This window comes from Phocoena sinus, chromosome 9 (genome assembly GCF_008692025.1).
Source record: "Phocoena sinus isolate mPhoSin1 chromosome 9, mPhoSin1.pri, whole genome shotgun sequence".
Lineage (NCBI taxonomy): Eukaryota > Metazoa > Chordata > Mammalia > Artiodactyla > Phocoenidae > Phocoena > Phocoena sinus.
The window spans coordinates 11,403,467-11,426,801 of NC_045771.1; the positions used below are offsets into that span (position 1 = coordinate 11,403,467).

General features: G+C 42.1%; 1 protein-coding gene across 4 annotated transcripts in view; it reads left to right on the plus strand.

The window, feature by feature from the left end:
* Positions 1-23,335, plus strand: part of TCAF1 (TRPM8 channel associated factor 1) — a 46,297-nt gene that overhangs the window by 5,135 nt on the left and 17,827 nt on the right. For 2 of the 4 annotated variants that reach the window (XM_032643350.1, XM_032643347.1), the window contains exons 1-2: positions 11,204-11,331; positions 20,086-20,719. In XM_032643350.1, the coding sequence (XP_032499241.1) occupies positions 20,100-20,719 (620 nt within the window). In that variant the 5' untranslated portion in view covers positions 11,204-11,331; positions 20,086-20,099. Of the gene's footprint in view, positions 1-11,203; positions 11,332-13,307; positions 13,429-20,085; positions 20,720-23,335 lie in introns of those variants that run through there. The other 2 variants (XM_032643348.1, XM_032643349.1) reach the window with 2 other exon arrangements.

Consider the following 23,335-nt stretch of genomic DNA (forward strand, 5'->3'; position numbering starts at 1 on the left):
CAAAAGCTTTTCTGCATCTATTGAGATGATTATATGGTTTTTATTTTTCAATTAGTTAATGTGGTGTATCACACTGATTGATTTGTGGATATTGAAAAATCATTGCATCCCTGGGATAAATCCCACTTGATCATGGTGTATTATCCTTTTAATGTATTCTTGGATTTGGTCTGCTAGTATTTTGTTGAGGATTTTTACATCCATGTTCGTCAGTGATATTGGCCTGTAATTTTCTTTTTTTGTGGCACCTTTGTCTGGTTTTGGTATCAGGGTAATGGTGGCCTCATAGAATGAGTTTAGGAGTGTTCCTTCCTCTGCAATTTTTTGGAAGAGTTTCAGAAGCATAGGTGTTAACAATTCTTTAAATGTTTGATAGAATTTGCCAAAAGCTTTTGACAAAATTCAACACCAATTTATGATGAAAACTCTCCAGAAAGTGGGCATAGAGGGAACATACCTCAACATAATAAAGCCCATATATGACAAACCTACAGCCAACATCATACTCAGTGGTGAAAAGCTGAAAGCATTTCCTCTAAGGTCAGAAACCAGGCAAGGATGTCCACTCTCACCACTTTTACTCAACATAGTTTAGGAAGTCCTAGCCACAGCAGTCAGAGAAGAAAAAGAAATAAAAAGGAATCCAAATTGGAAAAGAAGAAGTAAAACTGTCACTGTTTTCAGATGACATGATACTATACCTAGAAAATCCTAAAGAAGTTACCAGAAAACTACCAGAGCTCATCAATGAATTTGGTAATGTTGCAGGATACAAAATTAATATACAGAAATGTGTTGCATTTCTATATGCTAACAATGAAAGACCAGAAAGAGAAATTAAAGAAACAATCCCATTTACCATCTCATCAAAAAGAATAAAATACCTAGGGATAAACCTACCTAAGGATGCAAGAGACCTGTACTCTAAAAACGATAAGACCCTGATGAAAGAAATTGAAGCTAACACAAACCTGAAAAGATATACCATGTTCTTGGATTGGAAGAATCAATGTTGTCAAAATGACTGTACTACCCAAGGCAATCTACAGATTCAATGCAATCCCTATCAAATTACCAATGGCATTTTTCACAGAACTAGAACAAAAAAATTTTAATTTGAATGGAAACACAAAAGACCCTGAATAGCCAAAGCAACCTTAAGAAAGAAAAACAGAGCTGGAAGAATCAGGCTCCCTGACTTCAAGCTACAATACAAAGCTACAGTCATCAAAACAGTGTGGTACTTTCACAAAAACAGAAATATAGATCAATGGAACAGGATAGAAAGCCCAGAAATAAGCCCATGCATCTATGGTCAATTAATCTATGACAAAGGAAGGAAGACTATACAATGGAAAAAAGACAGTCCCTTCAATAAATGGTGCTGGGAAAACTGGACAGCTAAGTGTGAAAGAATGAAATTAGAAAATTCTCTAAGACCATACACAAAAATAAACTCAAAATGGATTAAAGACCTAAATTTAAGAGCAGATACTATAAAACTCTTAGTGGAAAATGTAGGCAGAACACTCTCTGACATAAATCACAGATCTTCTTCAATCTGTCTCCTAGAGTAATGGAAATAAAAACAAAAATAAGCAAATGGGACCTAATAAAACTTGAAAGCTTTTACACAGCAAAGGAAACCGTAAACAAAACGAAAAGACAGTCCACAGAATGGGAAAAGATATTTGCAAACGCTGCTACTGACAAGAGATTAATCTCCAAAATTTACAAACAGCTCACACAGCTTAATACCAAAAAACAAACAACCCAATCAAAAAATGGCAGAAGACCTAAATAGACATTTCTCCAGACAAGACATACAGATGGCCAACAGGCACATGAAGATGCTCAACATCACTGATTATTAGAGAAATGCAAATCAAAACTACAATGAGATATCACCTCACACCAGTCAGAATGGCCATCATTAAAAAGTCTACAAACAATAAATGCTGGAGAGGGTGTGGAGAAAAGAGAACCCTTCTACACTGTTGGTGGGAATGTAAATTGGTATAGGCACTATGGAGAACAGTATGGAAATTCCTTAAAAAACTAAAACTAGAGTACCATATGATCCAATAATCTCACTCCTGGACATATATCCAGAGAAAACCATGGTTTGAAAGGATACATGCACCCCAGTGTTCATTGCAGCACTGTTCACAATAGCCAAGACATGGAATCAGCCTAAATGTCCATCGACAGATGAATGGATGTAGTACATATATACAATTGAATATTACTCAGCCATTAAAAAGAATGAAATAATGCCATTTGGAGCAACATGGATGGACATGGAAATTATCATACTAAGTGAAGTAGGTCAGACAGAAAGATATCTTGTGATATTGCTTATATGTGGAATCTAAAAAAAAAAGATACAAATGAAAATATTTACAAAACAGAACAGACTCACAGAAAACAAATTTATGGGGAAAGGTTGTGGGGACGGATAGATTGGGAGTTTGGGATTGACATATACAGACTACTGTATTTTAAATAGATAAGCAACAAAGACCTGCTGTATAGCACAGGGAACTCTGCTCAATATTCTGTAATAACCTAAATGGGAAAATAATTTTAAAAAGAACAGGTATATGTATATGTATAACTGAATCACTTTGCTGTACACCTGAAACTAACACAATACTGTAAATCAACTATAGTCCAATGTAAACTAAAAACTTTAAAAATAAAGAAATAAAAACCACAATGAGATACCAGTACATAAAAAAGCATATATGTCATAAACTTATGTGTATTTCTTTAAATCCTAGGTTTTTAAAATTTTTGTTAGACAATTTATAACATCATTGAATAATTTAATCCAGTTATATTTACTGTGATTAGTAATACAATTGGATTTATTTTTACCATCTTATATTTGCTTTTAATTTTTTCTGCTTTATCTGTCTCTTTCATTCCTAACCACTCTTTCTTTTTTCTCTTTTATTCCCCATTTTACTCCTTCTCTTATTTAGAAGTTACATGTTCTAATGTTTTAGGTCAAATGTTTTAGCAGTAATTCTAGTAGTATAGCACACTTAACTCATAACATTTATTGAAGTATAATTGAGAAATAAAACTTGCATATATCTAAGATGTACAATGTGATGTTTAGATATATGTATACATTGTGAAATGATTACCACAATCAAGCTAATTAACATATTGATCACCTTGCATAGTTTACCGTTTTTTGGTGAGAACAATTGAGATATACTATCTTAGCAAATTTCAAGTATATAATACAATATTGTTAACGACAGTCATTGTGCTATACATTAGCGCTCCAGAACTTATTCAGCCTGCATAGCTGAAACTTTGCAACCTTTGCTCAATATTTTCCCATTTCCAACCTCTCCCCAACTCCTGGTAATGACCATGCTACTCTCTGCTCCTATAAGTTCAACTTTTTTAGATTCCACATATAAGTGAAGTTGTATAGTATTTGTCTTTCTCTTTCTGAATTATTTCAAAACTTAGCATAATGCCTTGAGGTTCATCCATGTTGTCACAAATGGCAGGATTTCCTTCTTTTTAATGGCTATATAAATTCCATTGTGTATATATGTCACAATTTCTTTATTCATTAATCCATTTGTTAGTCACTTAGGTTGTTTCCATATCTTGGCTACTGTGAATAATGCTGCAATGAACATGGCAGCACAGATATTATTTCCAGTTACTGATTTCATGTCCTTTGAATATATACCCAGAACTAGGATTGTTAGAAAATATGGTAGTTCTAATTTTAATTTTTTGATGACTCTCTATACTGTTTTCTATAATGACTGTACCAATTACATTCACATCAACAATGTGCAAGGGTTTCCTTTTCTCCACATCCTCACCAACACTTGCTATTTTTTCTCTTTTTGATATTAGCCCTTCTAACAGGTGTGAAGTGATATCTTGTGGTTTAGATTTGCATCTCCATGATGATTAGTGGATTTGAGTACTTTCCCATATACCTGTTGGCCATTTGTATATCTTCTTTTGTGAAATGTCTATTCAGGTCCTTTGCTTATTTTTAATTGGATTATTTGTTTTCTTGCTATTGAGTTGTTTGAGTTCCTCATATATTTTGGATATTGTTAACTCCTTATTGGATATATGGTTTGTAAATATTTTCTCCCATTCTGTGGGTTGTCCCTTTACTCTGTTGTTTCCTTCCCTGTGCAGAAACTTTAGTTTGATATAGCCCCATTTGTTTATTTTTGCTTTTATTGCATGTGTTTTTGAGGTCATATCCAAAAATTTATTTCCCAGCCCAGTGTTAAGCTTTTTTCCAATGTTTTCTTCTAGTAGCTTTACAGTTTCAGATCTTATGTTTAAGTATTTAATGCATTTTGAATTGCTTTTTGTATATGGTATGAGGGAAGAATTCACTTTCGTTGTTCTGCATGTGGATATCCAGTTATTCCAACACCATTTATTGAAGACACTATCCTTTCCCCATTGTGTGTGCTTTGCACATTTGTCAGAGATCAGTTGAATGTATGGTTACAGGATATAAAGTGAACTTACAAAAATCAGTTGTGGGGACATCCCTGGTGGCACAGTGGTTGCGAGTCTGCCTGCCAATGCAGGGGACGAGGGTTCGGGCCCTGGTCAGGGAGGATCCCACATGCTGCGGAGCTACTGAGCCCATGTGCCACAACTACTGAAGCCCACGTGCCTAGAGCCCGTGCTGTGCAACAAGAGAGGCCACTGCAAGGAGAAGCCCATGCACTGCCATGAAGACCCAACGCAACCAAAAATAAATAAATTTAAATAAATAAGTGAGTACCAGTTAGTCAGGACCTAAATTAAAAAAAAAAAAAAAATCAGTTGTGTTTCTATACACTAACAGCAATTTAGCAATTTCCTGAAAGGGAAATTTAAAACAAGAATCCCATTTACAATAGCATCAAAAACAATAAATACTTAGAAACCAATTTAACCAAGAAGGTAAAAGACCTGTACACTGAAAACTATAAAACATTGATGAAAGTAACTGAAGACACAAATTAAAAGCTATTCTGTTCATGGATTGGAAGAAGTAATAATGTTGAATTGTCTCTGCAAGTTTATATATAGAAAAGCTTAATAAAAGAAGTTAGTCATCTGTAAACAGAGATATCTGCAAACAAAGGCAATTTAACTTCTTTCTTTCCATTTTGGATGGCATTTCTTTTTTCTTGCCTCATTGCTCTGGCTAGAACTTCCAGTACTATGTTGAAAAAAAGTGAAAGGGGGACCCCTTGTCTTGTCCCTGATCCTAGAGGAGAAGCTTTCAGCCTTCACTCTCGAGTGTGATGTTAACTGTAGGCTTGCCGTATGTGGCCTTTATTTTGTTGAGGTACATTCCTTCTATATCCAATCTGTTGATAATTTTTTGTCATGGAAGGGAGTTGTATTTTGTCAAATGCTTTTTCTGCATCTGCTGAGATGATTTTATCCTTCATTTTGTTAATGTGGTAGCACATTTATTGATTTGCAGATGTTGAACCATCCTTGCATCCCTGGAATAAATCCCACCTGATCATGGTGTATGATTTTTTTAATGTACTGTTGAATTCACTTTGGTAATATTTTGTTGAGGATTTTTGCATCTATATTCATCAGGGATGTTGGTCTGTAATTTCCTTTCTTATAGTCTCCTTGTCTGACTTTGGTGTCAGGGTATGGGTAAGGCTCAAACAATGCAATAAATTTAAAACCATTTATCTTCATTAACCACCATCTTGTAGCTGTGCTCTTGTTATTGTATGTTTATTATGCTTTTATATCCCACAAGACATATTTGTTTATTTAAATATCAATATTGATATTTGCCCAGGTATTTACTCTTTCCAGTATTCTCAATTCCTCCTATAGTTATGTACTCCCATCTGGGATCATTTTTCTTAATTTTGAAGTACTGCTTTTTATACTGTAATGCTAGCAAATTCTCTCAGCTTTTGTTTATCTAAAATTGTCTTTATTTTGCCTTCATTTTTTGAGAGATATTTTTGTTGTGCATAGAGTTTTAGGTTGGCAGATTGTCTTTCTTTTTTTTTTTTTTTTTAACCAATACCACTATGTTCCGGTTTCTATCGTTTTCTTTTGAAAAGCCAGATATATTATTGTTCCTCTAAATGGAAAGTATCCTTTATTTCTCGCTGACTTTCAGATTTCCTCTCTGAATTTGTTTCTTAGCATTTGACTGTAATGTGCCTAGGTGTAGTTTTCTTTGTATTTGTTCTGCTTAGGGAATGAGGAGGGTTTTTTTGTTTTGTTTTTCTTGTGTTTTTTTTTTTGCGGTACGCGGGCCTCTCACTGCTGTGGCCTCTCCCGTTGCGGAGCACAGGCTCCGGACGCACAGGCTCAGCAGCCATGGCTCATGGGCCCAGCCGCTCTGCGGCATGTGGGATCTTCCTGGACCGGGGCATGAACCTGTGTCCCCTGCATAGGCAGGCGGACTCTCAATCACTGTGCCACCAGGGAAGCCCGAGGGTTTTTTTTTTTAATTCGAGTTTTGATGTTTTTCATCTCTTGAGAATTTTCAATCATTAATTGTTAGCATATTGCTTCTGTTTCACTGTCTCTCCTCTTCTTCTGGGAGTCTAATTACACATATGTCAAGACTTTTTACTATGTCTCATAATTCCTATTATAGTTTTACTGTATCCTTTCATCTCCTTATGCATCCTTTCTTTCCTCTGTGTGTTATTTTTACATACTTTCTACTGATTCTTGTTGCAGTTCATCAATTCTTTGGTCATTTGTGTCTAATATGGTATTACAACCAACTATTGAATTCCTGATTTCAATGATTATGTTTTATTTCTAAAATTTCTATTTTAATATTTTACGTTTTAATTCTATACTGGTATTCTCCAGCCTGTTTCTGTTATTTTTGAACACATTAATCACAGTTATTTTAAAATCAGTCCCTGTCTAAGAACTCAAATGTCTGAACCACTTGTCTGTTTCTATTTTTTGTTGTTTCTCTTGAGTTCTTGATAATTCATCCTTATTTTTAGCCTCCTTCTAAATTTTTGATTGGATGCAGGACATCATGAATGAAAAATCAGAAAGTTCTGGTTGATGTTATTGTTTATCAAAGAGGATTTTTCTGGCATGGGGGACAGATAAAGTACCAGCAGATTACTTTAATACTATCAGAGATTAGCTTTAAGCTTTCTTAGAACTGGTCCCTTTCAGGTTTTTCCTTTATCCAAGAGCATAGACCTTACTTCTCAGCATTATTTTTATTCATATGCCATGGTTCTTCTCATGTCTCAACTGAAAGCAGATAGTGTTGATAAAAATCAGTTACTTTGGTGGGACTGGACCTCCATATTTCCATAATAGTACAGCTACTGAAATGACTGCTCAATTGATTGGCATTTTAGCCATTATTTTCTGCAGGTTTTTTGGGTCTCTCCCTGTGCATGCATACAGCTTAGGAGTCAGCCAGTGACTTAAGGGGAATTTGTACATAGATTTTTATTTATTTATTTATTTATTTTTTTTTTTTTGCGGTACGCGGGCCTCTCACTGTTGTGGCCTCTCCCGTTGTGGAGCACAGGCTCCGGACGTGCAGGCTCAGCAGCCATGGCTCACGGGCCCAGCCGCTCCGCGGCATGTGGGATCTTCCCGGACCGGGGCACGAACCCGTGTCCCCTGCATCGGCAGGCGGACTCTCAACCACTGCGCCACCAGGGAAGCCCTGTACATAGATTTTTAGATTCACTTCTCTGAGGTTTCTTCTTGTCTGAAATTTCACTCCTTTGAGTTTTAACTGGTTTGGTAATCTTGAACCAGTAACGCTGACACTTCCTGCTTGGCCTCAGTTATCCTGCATTGTGAACTGGAAAATGCCCTAAAAGAAGAAGCCACAGTGAATGTGCAGTTCATGTCCTGAGTTTTCCTTCCCTCAGGATTGTAGCTTCTCTCATCCTGCTTATATTGTTTGCTCTTCAAAGTCTTCCCTTGTTTCCTACATTTTATCCAACTTTTATTGCTGTTTTTAGTGGAAGCATTGTTCTGAACAAGGTATTTTCTCAATGACAGAATTGGAAGTCTCTCACCATTTTGTCTTACATCTCAGATTATTTATCTAAGATTATTTTATTTCTTCTTGAGATCTATGCTTTAGAATTTCTGTTAAAGCAGACATTTTGATAATAAATTCTCAATATTTGTGGGTCTGAAAGTAACATTTAAGACTCTTATAATAGAAAGTAGGGGACTTCCCTGGCAGTCCAGTGGTTAAGACTCTGTGCTTCCAATGCAGGGGACGCAGCTTCCATCCCTGGTGGGGGAACTAAGATCCCACATGCCTCAGCGCGGCCAAAAAATAAAAAGTAGTTTAAAGAAGGTAGTGCCGCGGTGGCACTAGGGATGAGAAAGCAGTGAGGGTAGCTTTTGGGTCACTTCCAGACTATTAAGGATGGTGCTGCTTTGAACATTCTAGTACATGTCTTTTGGTGACGTGTGTATGCATTTCTGTTGGATATATACTTAAGAGTGGTATTACTGAATAGTCTTATTTTTTATTTCAAAATAATTTTTGTAACATTTTAAAAATACAAAATATCTAAAGAAAAAATTACTGGTCAACCCTTCCCACTTCCTGAGGTAGCCAAATATATCCTTATTTTTCCTGTTAGATAAACAGAAACATACAAAAGTAGGATCATTAATTTTTCACTAAAAATATATGTTGAGAGCATTCCTCAAGGTTTGACTTGAGCTCATCTTTTTAAAAACTGCGTAACATTTTGTAGTATGGACTGTTAATAACTTCTTCATTCATTCCTATGTTGCTGAGTATCTACAGAACTTAATCTCTCAAAAGTTATTTCAGTGCTTTCAGGATTTCATGGCAGTCTCTATTACTCAGGGCAGAAACTGGAAAGTAAAACAGAACCTCTAGGGGAAGTAGAAATAAGAAAGGAATCAGGGGGCTTCCCTGGTGGCGCAGTGGTTGAGGGTCCGCCTGCCGATGCAGGGGACACGGGTTCGTGACCCGGTCCGGGAAGATCGCACATGCCGCGGAGCGGCTGGGCCTGTGATCCATGGCCTCTGAGCCCGCTGAGCGGGCTGAGTGAGAGGCCCACGTACCGCAAAAAAAAAAAAAAAAAAAAGAAAGGATACAGGATTTATACTTATACTTGAGCTAGTAAGGTAGAGTCTGAAACAGAGAAAGAGAGGACAGAACCAGTTGAAATTTTGGGAGACACAGAAAACAAAAGGCTTAAGAGAGAAAATTAAAAGAGCACGAAGATGAGGAGAAAACTTACAATACAGAAAATTTGCAATTTGGTCAGTTTTCTATGTCATGGTCCTATTTGTTTCATAGAGGAGTGATCCTAGGATTGCTTTCCTCACCCCACAATCATCTGTCTTGTGCATTCAACCATCAGTTGGACATCACGGATCACCCGTTTACGGCCACATGAAGTGGAGAATCTGGAAAAGAATGACAGAGTTCTTGGCTTGTGCTCTAGTTTGGGGAGTTGTAATGAAACCCTGAAGTAGTACAAGGTGTGGTACTCTATCCACTTTACCTTGAATCCACATTCCTGTGGAAGGTCCAGCCTGGACACTGTTTTGTGCTAGGGGAGAAAGCTTTAAAATTGTCTCTTCCTGAGGATAGTTTGGTCTGGGGACATCTTCTCCTTAGATACCCAGTGTATAGGGACCAGGGTGGTGATGCGTGAGGGGTGAGGAAACAGGACAGTATACAGAGGCCCCACAGATCTTGTAGGCCTTTGGGGCCAGCCATAAAAAGGGGCTGTGGGGCTTCCCTGGTGGCGCAGTGGTTGAGAGTCCGCCTGCCGATGCAGGGGGCGCGGGTTTGTGCCCCGGTCCCGGGAAGATCCCACATGCCGCGGAGCGGCTGGGCCCGTGAGCCATGGCCGCTGAGCCTTCGCGTCCGGAGCCTGTGCTCCGCAACGGGAGAGGCCACAACAGTGAGAGGCCCGCGTACCGCAAAAAAAAAAAGGGTCTGTGGTTTTCACCCTGGTTTCTAATGTTGAGCTCACCAAGCTAGATGAGCAGACACCTGATTCAGGACAACACGTGGTCAGGCATAAAGCCAGATCCTGGCTCAAAAGTCAAGTGTTGCATCCCACTCTTCCTTGATTAAAATGAGTCAGGACTAGGAACGAAATTCAGGAAACCCATACACAGGGAGAAATCATTTTCATAGAAGGGTCACTACTGGCTGCTTGAGCAAGGATATTTTATCTATTTAGTTGATTAAATGTATCTATTTTTATCACAAAATAATATATATTACCGTTGAAACGTTAATGAGGTGTATGAAGAAAAAATACAAATAATCTTCTCTTTACTGTCCGATTCTTATAGTTTGATGTATGTCTTCCATAAAATTTGTGTTTATATAAGCATATAAAAATACTTTAAAATTTATTTGTACAAAATTGCAAAATCTGTTTTACTACCACGTTAAATGTTTATTAAAAATATAAATATAGTAAGACAGGAATAAAGACACAGACCTACTAGAGAATGGACTTGAGGATATGGGGAGGGGGAAGGGTAAGCTGTGACAAAGTGAAAGGGTGGCATGGACATGTATACACTACCAAACGTAAAATAGATAGCTAGTGGGAAGCAGCCGCATAGCACAGGGAGATCAGCTCGGTGCTTTGTGACCACCTAGAGGGGTGGGATAGGGAGGATGGGAGCGAGGGAGACGCAAGAGGGAAGAGAGATGGGAACATATGTATATGTATAACTGATTCACTTTGTTATAAATCAGAAACTAACACACCATTGTAGAGCAATGATACTCCAATAAAGATGTAAAAAAAATAATTTTAAAAAAACCTTTGTTAGCTGTGATAAAAATAAATATAGCCAAACTCCTGGCAAATATATATAGATTTAACACATCCTTGGAAATAGTTGTATTATTTTATATAAAGAACTACCACTATCCACCAACTCGTTTGCTGGTAAATAGTATCACGGATTTCTTTTTCCGCAAACTGCCCTGCAGCACTGCCAAGGCGGGGGCGGGGGTTCTCCGTCCTGCATTTGCTGGGGGCATCTGCGCGCAGAAACTGACACAAAGCGGGGCCTCTGCGGTTTGTGGGCTGCCGGCCAGGCTCCGCCCCCACCGCTGCGTCAGCCAATCAGCTCCCGGGACGGCCGCCTTCTCCCTCCCCCACCCCCGCCGCTGCTCACCTCTACCCGCAGCGTCCACCACCATCTACACCAATTTTCAAATCCCGGGCTGTGTGCCCCTTCTCCTTGTCACGTCTCTGCAGAGGAGTCCCTTCCCCCTTTGAAGTAGCGGGTGTGGATATTGCTGGACTACGGGTGAGTCTTGTACAAAGATGGTTTCTGGGACCAGAGCAGGCCACGGAGCACCAACCGAGTTCCCTGCGGCCGGGCTTCGAGAGGGAGGGACGCGGCCAGGGTCCCAGGGGAGTGGGCCCAGCGGGACTGAGAAAGTGGTCGGGTTTTTGCTCTGAGACCAGTTGGGCCTAAGGAGGCAGATGTCTTTCAAAGAGGATTCCCTGCGGTTTCTCCATGTATGTTTCTGGCTCTGCTTTTTTTCCCACCGCTCTGGCTTTTATTTCTTTAGTTCTGTTATTTCTTCTCCTCCAGGAAGGTAACCATCAAAAGTCTAATGCATTCTTGCCCTTTCTAAACATTTTTCATAATAAAATCTGTCAAAGCTACAGATAAGTACAGAAAATAATATAACAGATTTATCAGGTGTTGACATTTTATCACCTTTCCTTCAGCTCCCTCTCTCTCAACGTCACTCCCCCTCTCTCCCTCTGTGTGTGTCTCTCCTCCTATTTAAGAAACAAAATCTGACATTTAAAACCTTTTCCCCACCAAGTCTCATGCCACCATCCTGAGAGGTAAGTTAGGTTGTATCCCTCCCATGTATATTTTTGTCCTATTATTTATTTTTATGTATGCAGTATATGCATTTTTGTTTTGAAGTTTAAATTTTTCATGAAACAATGTTTCAGGTTTTACCTTGGTGCTACTAGTCTTGGCATTTCAGACCCAAAAGGGTCTTAGCAAGCAAGTCACCAGCCCTCTTTGTTTAGAAGAGGACCCTGACCCCTGGAGAAGATAAAAGACAGCCTCACCATCACTCCTTCACCAAGCAGGATCCTGAATTTAGGTCCTCTTGATTTCTGTTCCTGGCATTTCCTCTATGTAAACCCTGCCAGTGAGCTCACCTGCCCACATGCTCCTATTGAATTATTGTTCATAGGATTCAATTTGGGGAAAGAGGATTGAAGGGAGATGGAGAAAGGAAATATGACTTGGATTTGGACCAAAATCCTAGTCAAGATGAAAAAGTATGCATTTTCTTGAAACATATTTATTAACTCTTAGGATGACCAGAATATTTATTTTATTTAACAAGCAGTCATACAGTCTTACTGTATATGCCAGACATTGATCTAAGAACTTTGTATTCACTCACCAGGCTTAAGCCGAGGAACAGAGGAATTAAGTAACTTGTGCAAAGTCACTCAGCCCCTAAAGTATAGCACTAAGATCTGAATCCAGGTTATCTCGTGACAGTCTGAGTTCCTAACCATTATCCTACATTATACTACCGTAGCACCTGAGCTAGGTGAAGTCACCACACAAAGTAGGAACTTGGAATTCAGAGAAGGGAGGAGCAACTGTCAGCTGGTCATCAGAAAGGACTTTAGGAAAGAAAGAGGATTTGAAAAGTACACAGAAGAATCCATTTTAGCCACCTATTGTTTGCTTGAGATATAATATATTCTTATTTTTAATTTACCAGACGACACAGTAACACTGCAAATAATGCAGCGCTATATAAAAGTTGCCCTGCGCTATTCCTCAAATTAAACAAATATTAGCAGGTAGAGATGTAGCTATCCTTTCACCCACCATAATACAAATATATGGAGGGATGCTTTTTATTATAAAAATGAAAGCATATCCAACAATTTCTGCAATTTTTATTTTCCCCTAGGCAATATGTCAAGTACATTCCTCCAACGAAATGGAGATCTAACCTCTTCATGAGAATTGAATAATACTCTGTAGACCGTGTCCTATGGTTTGTTCAGCCATTTCCTTTACTAATGACTAGTCAGAGAAGTTTCGTCTTTAATTAGACGGCCGTCCCCACTGCCAGAATGGGGACCACCGCAACGCCGAGCCGACAGGGCCGGCGACACAAAGAAGTGCTGTCCCCTGCCAAGCGCCGCCCCTCGGGGTCGCGGTCCCGCCCAGGAGGAAGCGGGGAGGAGAAGACTAGTCCGGAACCCCACCCCCGCTTCGTCTCCGCCCAGCTCGCTCGCCCAGCGCCGCTTGCTGGGACGCCCCTTCCCCGCAGAACCCTGCGTCTCCCTCTGCCCCCAGCCCTCCTTCTTCCAGCTAGCGCCTTGGAAGTTGCAGGGCGACCTGGTGAGTGGCCCTCTCCGAATGCCCCGCAGGCTGGACCGGGGGCGGGTGGCCGTGAACTGAGCTCGGGTAGGGAGAGGGCGGTGCCGGAGGCCGAGGGGGCGCGAGGGGGGCGCGGGCGGACCTGCGGGCCCCGGCGAGCGGCAGGGTTGCCGGTTCCCAGATAGGGGCACAATCCCTCGCTGTTGTGTCCGCCTTCCTGTGAGAGATTGTTCTGTGTTCTCCGGCTCTGCATCCCTCCTGCCGCATTGCTCCTCCTCTTGGGGTTCTAACATCTGATGTTTGTTTAATTGCTTTGTGTTGTCGAGTTGCGCACAAACATGGCCTAGAGAAACAGCATCTAGTTCGCAGCTTTATCGGGTGAGACTACCGTAGCCCAGGGAGGTGGCAGGGCTTGCCCAGGGTCACACGGGGAGCTGGTGGTAGAGCATCACTTCTGTCCTACTGCCCTTTGATCTTTGCAAACACTCTCTGGGACTGAGATCCCTCGCCCACTTGCATTGCCCCCACCGAGACTAGGGAATGTGTGTGTGTGTGTCTAAGAGGAGCCGATGGTCTGTGTACCTCCAACCAACCCAGACCTCCGTGCCAGCGGGCCTGGAGAATTCCCTGCCAACGCACGCGAGCTTTTCCGCTGTCTTCCCTCCTCTCACCCCTCCTTCTGCTGCTTCCCCCCACCTCAGCCCCCTCTCCACTCCTCTGACGTCACCGACATGCTCTTTGCAGACTGGCTCTGGGCCTGGGGAGGAAAGTCTGGCCTGGTGAAGGCCTGGAGAGGAGAGGAAGGAGGAGGATCCCACACCAGAACTTAGTCCTGACAGCCCCTCGGAGTCAAGGCCGGCCCTCTCCCATATTGTCCATTTGATAGGACACCCTCTGAAGCCAGATGATCAACAGCTAGGAAGAGGCAACACCTGGATTTTTTTTTTTTTTAACTCAGGTCTCACTTATGCGCTCATACTCCTACATTATGCTGTTTTCCTGGGATTTTACCTAGTAGAAAAGTGAGCAAATATGAGTGAGAGAAAGACAGAGAGCCCAGGGGGAATTAAGAAGGGAGCGCAATTAAGATTAACTAGAGGAATGGAAAAAGCAGAGTTCTGAATCATGCCTATTTTTATGGGGATGGGGGGAGGAATTGATTCTGGAGGGCCACAAGAGGGCCTTCAAAAATGTTAGTAACGGTCTGTTTTTTAATCTGGGTGATTGGTGTATGGAAGTTTGTTTAATTTTTAAATTGTTTTATTATTTTACCATCCAAATTCTTCCACGTGCATTACATATTCTTTTAAATGTATGAATTAAACCATTTTAAGTGAAAAATAAGTAAGATTGGGCTGGTATGAACCCACCCCAATTCTGGCTACTATTAACAGAAGATGGTGGACACTGGAAAAGATACTGGACATATAAGGAAAAATAAACAAAGCGTTCGCGGAAAAAAAGGCATGAAGATGAGAAAACCTATAGGATTGGATGTCTGTGATATGGATCATTTTGCAAGGCCCGAGTAGCTATATGCTGAAGAATTGATCCCAGGTTTGCCCTTACGTTCACATCCATGATTCAGTCGCCCATCCGTGGAGCACCTCTTCATTCTTGTGGGGAATCCAGATATATAAATCACGTCCCCTGACCTCAGATACTTACTCTACTTTGGGGATTTCAAATCAAGCTACAGTGCGGGATGCGGTGCCATATCCAAGGCAGGCCCACTACCCTTCTTGCGTTCTAGATACGTCTCTTAAAGGGAGACCCCGTTTAGGTGCCATGGGGCCTCTTTGTGGAAGGGGTAAGGGATCTGTAAAGCTCTCTCCTTGAGTTACAGGTCGTGCCTGAGGTGCCTTGTACTCCCGAAGTGCCTTGGGTTCCATTAGTTAGCGGGCCTGGGGAGAGAAAGCAGGATCCACAGAAGGAGAACCAAGGATGAAGAACTTAAGGGGAGAAATAAGAGATTACCAGGCTATGTCCATCTGCGCTCACCAAGCTAGGAGGGCAAACAGGGATTCAGGCACAAAGAAGAAGCATTTAGTTGAAAAATTGAGTGTGGGACTCATTGATAGCTGGTTAAAGTGGGGACAGAACCAGCTACAAAGTTCAGGGAACCTCCACAGAGGAGGAATTCACATTTATTGGTGGACAAACGCACAACTTGGGAGATGAAGGAAGACATTTTAGAATGAGTGAGATAGGATCAGTTGATGAATCCAATCATTTATATATTCAATCATTTAATGTGTTTACTTGATTGAACTTATATTACCTGTGCTATTTTTCATTGCAATAGAAATACATGCAACGATTCAAAGGATCGCTGTGCAGACTTACATAAAGAGAAATACTGTTCACCTCTTCCTTTCCTATGCAGTCAGTGTTAGCTTGTTGAAATGTGGCCTCCGTAGTTTTCTGTTTATATAAAATCCTAGTAACAGGCTTATGTATTTCTGGTACTTAAGAACGTGGACTCCAGTGCTAGATTTCCTGGGTTTGAATGAAGGATCCACTTACCACCTATGTGACTTAAGCAAGTAACAAGTTCTCTGGCCATCAGGTTGTTTGTTTCGTTTGTTTTCTGGTCTTGCGCATTTTTAAAATTGGGATAGTGATAGTACATACCTCACAGGTTTATTGTCAGGATTAAGTAACGTATGTAAAGCGCTTATAACGATGCCTGCAACCTGGTAAGCACGATCTTGCCGTCACTACTACTAAAATTGCTAGTCCTACTATTGTTAGTAACTTCATCCATACAAAGGTGGGTTTTTGTCCTACATGTTATAGCAACTTGAAATTTTCACTTCAGATATATCTAGGACATTCTTCTAGGTAGAAGACAAATAGGTGTAACGCTGTTCTTTATGAAAGCCTCGTGATATTCTGTAATACAGATTAGCGTGCTTTTCTCAAGCATTCTCCTTCTCAAAGCTTGTCTTGCCACGCTCAGAGCCTTGCTGTCAGACTAAGGAACAAGGAAAACCGGCAGAGAGAAGGGCGCTCAGGTGGTTCCACCCAAACCCCACTCACCTCAGGCCACCCGTCAAGCCCAGGAACCAGGTGGGAGACTCAGCAGGAAAAGCACCCCTCTCCTCCCTTGTCCCCTACTTTTCAAATCTCCAGGCCACCTGTCCATCCCTTTGTCACTTCTCTACAGATACTTCTCCCATGAACTAGCTCAGAGTACAACGAGTGAGGCAGAGCTGCGAGTTCCCTGCTCTGGGTGTGTTTGGAGTATCAACGCTGGGGGCAGCATGGCAGTTGTTTACAGTGTGTGTATGGGTGGCCGCCTGGGGGCTGTGCCCCGGGGTCTCAGGTTCGGTGCCATGGCAAACTCCGGGGGTTACATGGAAGTTGGGTAGCCGTGACTTTGGGTTAGAGATCCTGTACCCACGGGAGTCAAAAATGGTTCTAGGGAATATTGTTTGTCATCTATCTATCTCCCTGTCTAGATTTTCACTTATCTATCTCCATTTGCAGTTTTGTTGGGCAGTGACCATCCTTGTGCGTATATCTTTAATACTGCTGTTCTTATTTTTGTAAGAAAGGTTATGAGTAGGCCTGCTCATCTTAAGATGGGCACACCTTTGAAACTGAGTTGCCACTGTCAGATTGCTTTCAGATTCTCAGTCCTTCTAACAGATCGTGCTAGTGTTTCCACAGCCTTGGGGCATTGGACATTATTATCTTTACCTTCCTCTCCTCCTCTTCCTCTTTCTTTTTTGCCCCCTTCTTTCTGGACAATCTTATGGGCAACGTACATTGTACTTAAATTGCCTGATTAGTGATATTGAGCCTATTTGCAGAGATTTATTAAGTTTCCTTTTCTGTGAATATTTTCTCTCAGAAAGGTAGGATTTCAGTGGCCTGAAAGATGTGGGAGAGGGAACAGGAATAAAGAGAACGGAAAGAGAATCTAAAATGAAAGCAGGGCATGTCCAGGAAGGCCAAGTATCCTGGAAGCTGCAAGAGATATGCTGGAAAGTAAGAAGCAGCCAGCCCTGGAGGCCTTAAACCCCAAGAGGAAGCTCAGATTTTCCCCTGTGGGCAAAGGCGAAGCTCTGGGGGGTTCTTTTCTGGGAAATAATACAATCAGTGGCTGTAGAAGAATAAAGGCGAGAACAGATGCTGGTGACTTAGAAGCCGGGTCCATTTAGTCCAGGAATGAATCACTGAGGACCCAAACTAGGTTAACGGCAGTGTGATTGGAAACCATGAAGGACGAACGACACTGTGACCAGCTGGATATGGATCAGAAGAGAGAAGGGACACAACTGTGACTCCTTGCCGTTTGCTGTCCTGGCTGTTTGTGGACCCCAGGAGGAGCCAGGGACGTGACAGATTCTTATTAACCAACTGTTTGCTGATTGTATCTTCTCAGTAGTTCTCTGGGGTGGAGGTTACCCTCTTTAACAACTAGGGACCTCGAGCTTATGTTTTTACCCAAGAGGAGCTAACTTGGAGGGAAAAGAATAAATTTAAGACTTTTCAGTTTCAGAGACAGTTACAAATGGCAGAGTGTGCTTTCAATAGGGGTCTTGAGTTTATGGCTTATGTCAGGACCAGGGCCTTTGCATCTGTGGCCTGGGGAAGGCACAGAGAAGGCCTCTGCCAAGGGCCCGTACAAATCCTTGAGAACTAAACAATCATCAGTATTAGTACTGGCTCCAAAATATGAAACCTGTAAAATCAAGAGTCAACAAATGCTTAATCCAGTGTTGGTAAAATCTAACCTTAGGTTAGATTTGTTTTCGCTTTACAATAATTCCCTATTTTGCACATACTTAAATAGCTTATTCGTAACCAAGTAATTTTAAGCAAAGATATATATATAATAATTGAACACGTATATGTATGTACATATCTATAGATCCATATATAATACATAATGGAAAGGCACTTAACCTATGCTATTCCTTTAATCTTCAGAACAGTCCTATGTGGTAGATAGTATTATCCCTACTTAATGAACGAGGAAGCTAAGTTCAGCCTAACTCCAGAGCCTAAGCTCGCAATTGCTGTGCCGTAGTACCTTGAGTGAGCATATTCTTTCACAGGGAAAAAAGCAGTAAGGGCCAGAGATAAACACCTAAAGAATACCTGCATGTTCAGAAGAGGGAAGAGAAGGATAGGAATGAAGCGGTTTGAGAGGTTACACATGATGAGGTTGGCTCGGGCCATAAGGCTGGAGGTGGTAATAGCCTCAAGGACCAGGAGAGCAGCACTGTCCAGACCCACCAAGTGGTCAGTGAGGCCTGGATGTCCTGACTATTCAACGCGTCTGTCCTTGAGGGAAGTGCTTCGGTGAAGTGCGTATGGAGGAGTTCAGACTGCAGAGAGACCCTGAGCGGGGAGCTCGTGGTGAAGAAGCAGAGGGGTTTTGTGAGTACGCATCCACAGACATACACACCTTTCTCTGCTGTGTCCAGGTGCAAGTAAGAATCCGCCGTAAGTTCATAAATTGTTACCTCGGCTTCTGATTGTCTGGGACCTGGACTCAAGCCAGAGGACTTCTGCTTTCCTCTTACCCAGCCTATGACTGTGACCAGAGAACCCTCTATGAGGACCCAGACTTTTCAGACTGAAATTCTGGCCCCAAGCTGAGATGAATACGATCAGTGTGGAAGCCAAATGGGGAGGAGTGGGGGTGGGGAGATAGCATGCTACACCACTGCATTGGTTTCCACTGGTTTACCGCAGCAAAGTACCACAAACTGGGTAGCTTACAACAACAGAAACGTATTCCTCTAACACAACGGTCCCCAGCCTTTCTGGCACGAGGGACCAGTTTCGTGGAAGACAATTTTTCCACGGACGGGCGGCGGCGGCGGCGGGGTGGGGGGGGCGGGGGGCGGGGATGGTTCAGGTGGTAATGCAAGAGATGGGGAGCGATGGGGAGTGGCAGATGAAGCCTCACCCGCCGCTCACCTCTGCTGTGCTGCTCAGTTCCTTACAGGCTGCAGACCAGTAGTGATCCGCGGCCCAGGGGTTGGGGACCCCTGCTCTAACAGTTCTGGAGGCTTAGAAGTTTGAAATCCAAGTGTTGACAGGTTTGGTTCTTTCTGGAAGTTCTGAAGGAGAGTCTGTTCCATGCCTCTCTCCTACCTTCTGGTGTGTGCCAGCAATCTTTGGCATTCCTTGGCTCATAGAGACATCACCCCAGTCTCTGCCCACATGTTCTCGTAGCCTGTGTGTCTCTCCCCTGTGTACCTGTGTCTGTGTCCAAATATCCTCTTCTTATAAGGACACTAGCCATTAGATTAGAGCCCACTCAAATCCAGTATGACCACACCTTAACTTGATTACATCTGCAAAGACCCTATTTCCAAATAAGATCACACTCACAGGCGCTGGGAATTAGTACTTAAATATATGTCTTTGGAGACTCAATTCTGCCCGAATTCTTCATTTCTGTTTGCTTCCTTATGTGATGCAAAATGTCGAGCTTGTTTAGTCTGACCATGAGAATGTTAGCTGACAGCGCACAACAGGGTCTCCTGGATTGGAGACACTGAGGGCCCTGATGAGTGCTTGAGTCAGTTCACAGTGTCGGTCTCATCTGCTTAATGGGAAGAATTGCCCCAGCTAGTGGAGGATTGAACTCTTGGCTTGTTTGTTTGTTTATCTATTCTTCACCAGGCTGAGGCTTTGCTTTCCTCTCTGCAGAAGCCGATCCAGCCATGGCGACTCCGTCTGCTGCCTTTGAGGCCCTTATGAATGGAGTGACAAGCTGGGATGTCCCTGAAGATGCCGTCCCATGTGAACTGCTTCTAATTGGAGAGGCCTCCTTCCCGGTGATGGTGAATGACATGGGCCAGGTCCTCATTGCTGCCTCTTCCTATGGCCGAGGCCGCCTGGTGGTGGTGTCCCACGAGGACTATTTGGTGGAGGCCCAGCTCACTCCTTTTCTCCTCAATGCAGTGGGTTGGCTTTGCTCTTCCCCTGGGGCTCCTGTTGGTGTACACCCATCCCTGGCACCTCTGGCCAAAATCCTTGAGAGCTCTGGTGTAGAGGCGAAGGTTGAACCAGAAGTGAAAGACTCCCTGGGGGTTTACTGTATTGATGCCTACAACGAAACCATGACTGAAAAGTTGGTCAAGTTCATGAAACGTGGAGGGGGCTTGCTAATCGGAGGCCAAGCCTGGGATTGGGCCAACCAGGGCGACGATGAAAGGGTTCTGTTCACGTTCCCTGGGAACCTTGTGACCAGCGTGGCCGGCGTGTACTTCACTGACAATAAAGGGGACACGAGTTTCTTTAAAGTCTCTAAGAAGATGCCCAAGATCCCAGTCCTAGTTAGGTGAGTGCATTACCCCAATGGGGAGTTGGTCCCAGGTTAAAAAGCAGAAGGTGATTCTTGTCTTCAGGCTACTCCCAGGCTAACAGAAGAGAATTTGGCACTCAACGTGGACTCGCCATAAATCAACCAGAGTGTTAAAATACCCTGAGGTGCAGGAGGGGCAGGATCCCTGTTGCCTCCTCAGACCAGATCACTTAGCTCTTTGAGGGGAGAAACATCTTAGTGACCATTATGTCCCCCGGCATCTTGTTTAGTAAAATATATTGCTGAATCCCAGGGTTCACATGACTAATCCAGGAAGGTGACAGGTGAAGGTTGCCTGCAACTGAAGTGTAAGGAAAAGGAAGACGGACGCGAGGGGTCCAGTAAGACAAAGTCTAGAGAGCTGTGCGAAAGGTTTTGCAATGTCCAGCCAGATAGGGTTAGGATGGAAGTAAAAACTAGAGGATTTAGAAGTTGAGATACCAGAAAGATGGCATAAGTTCTATGTGCTAGATCTTAAATCTAGGAGTCAGAGATGATTTTTATCTCTGGAAGCAAAAGACCTGCTGATGGAGGATGAAGAAGGCAGCTGATAGGTTCCAAGACAGGCTACACAGAAAGTTCTTTGAGGGCCTTGCCCAGCCTGTTCCTTTCACATTGTGCTCCAGCACCTCATATGGTGCTGAACATGGAGCAGGTTAGTAGGTGCTCAGTAAACATGTGTTGGATGGATGACTGGATGGATGAAGAGAGAGATGAGAAGCTGGAGTAGTCCCAGAAGTAGAAAAATCACACGAGGCCACGCCCTATATTGTGCATGAAAACTGTCAGCATCCTTGGAGCAAAAAGCATTGGTATTTCTGTCCAGTGGGAGCAGAACGAGGTAGAACTGAGTGAGGATGGTACACCAGGGTAGTACAGAGACTTAGGGAATGAGCTGTGGCCTCTCCTTGGCATGGAACTCCTGGAACACCCCACAGCTCCATTCTCACATGTGCAATGAGGAAAGAGTTGTTCAGAGGCACAGTGATTGATCAGATTGATCAAACTTCAGCTTACTAGTGATCTTCATTCTAAGGAACAGGAAGGTAAAACTTGGGTGTAATTCTATTTCTTAACAACGTAATCCCCTTTAGTTGCCTTAAAAGATGTTTTTCTCTATCAAAATCATACCTCTTTTTTCTTTGGCTATGCCTATATCATCTCTCATCATCACTGAATCTTAATTTTTTGCCTTTTGGTTAAATCATGTGTGTGTGAGTATGTGCACACGTGCACGTGGGAAATCAACTTGAAGGCTAACGCAGGAGGAAAAATCAGACGTAATAAGGGAAGTGCATAGAATCTCCTGTGGAGATTATGGGTTATTAGCATCGGTTATTCCCTAGGTAAGACTTCACTGCAACTCTTGCCTCTGTGCTTGTGCAGGTAGGTATATCATAGAATTACCTGTATGTTATGAGGGTCATTTTTTGACTTGTGGATGGATTCAAGATGGCAGCAATGATTTCCTAAGTTAATTGGCTGAGATGAAATGAAGAGAAGGAAAAGGTACAAGAGAATATATGTCTGTGTGTGTGTGTCACATATATACATTTCTTAACTTATCTACATTAAGAAATACCTATGGGGCTTCCCTGGTGGCGCAGTGGTTGGGAGTCCGCTTGCCGATGCAGGGGACGCGGGTTCGTGCCCCGGTCCGGGAAGATCCCACATGCCGCAGAGCGGCTGGGCCCGTGAGCCATGGCCGCTGAGCCTGCGCGTCCAGAGCCTGTGCTCCGCAACGGGAGAGGCCCGCGTACCGCGGGTAAAAAAAAAAAAAAAAAAAAAAAAGGAAATACCTATGCATAGGTTGAGATGAGTAGGGAAAAACAAAAGAAAAACCTCTCCTCCTCACCCCAGTTTCCTTAATATTAGCTTTCAAGCACCCAGTATGTGTGTTCCATCCAACCCTCCTTCCCTCCCTCCTTCCCTCTCCCTTGCTCATCCCTTATTTCCTTCCTTCTACAAAGTAATATATTCACAGAGTTCAAAAAATCAAAACAATGCTGAAAGGTCAGCATCAACCTATCTTTCTCCCACCTCCTGTTGTGGTCGTTACCAAACTATACATTTATCCAAATTCATTCATTATAAACCTAAATTGTGTGAATTTTACTTATGTAAATTAAATCTCAACCTTTGAAAATATATTTGTTAAAATAGGACTTTAAAAAATAAATAATCTGAGATATAATCAGATTCAGGTATAAGGATTGCAATTCAGCATTATTTGTTATTGGGAAGGGTAGAAATTATAGAACACTATACAATGGATTATTAACTAACCATAAACATATTATGTTTCCAAGAATATTTAAGGACAAGGGAAAGCTCTTTGGGGATACTATTAAGTGAAATAAAATAGGATACTAATGGTGGTTCAATATGTTCCCAGTTTTGTTAAAAAAATATATAGCTATATGTAGAAAATATTACATAAGAAGAAAGCCCCAAATATCAGTAATAGGTAGATCTCTTGATTGTGGGATACTGATAGATGATTTAAAGTTATAAACTTTAATTTTCAAACTTCCTATCAAATTTTTTAAGAAGGCATATACTTCATTACCTTGCTTCACATGCAGTTCAGAA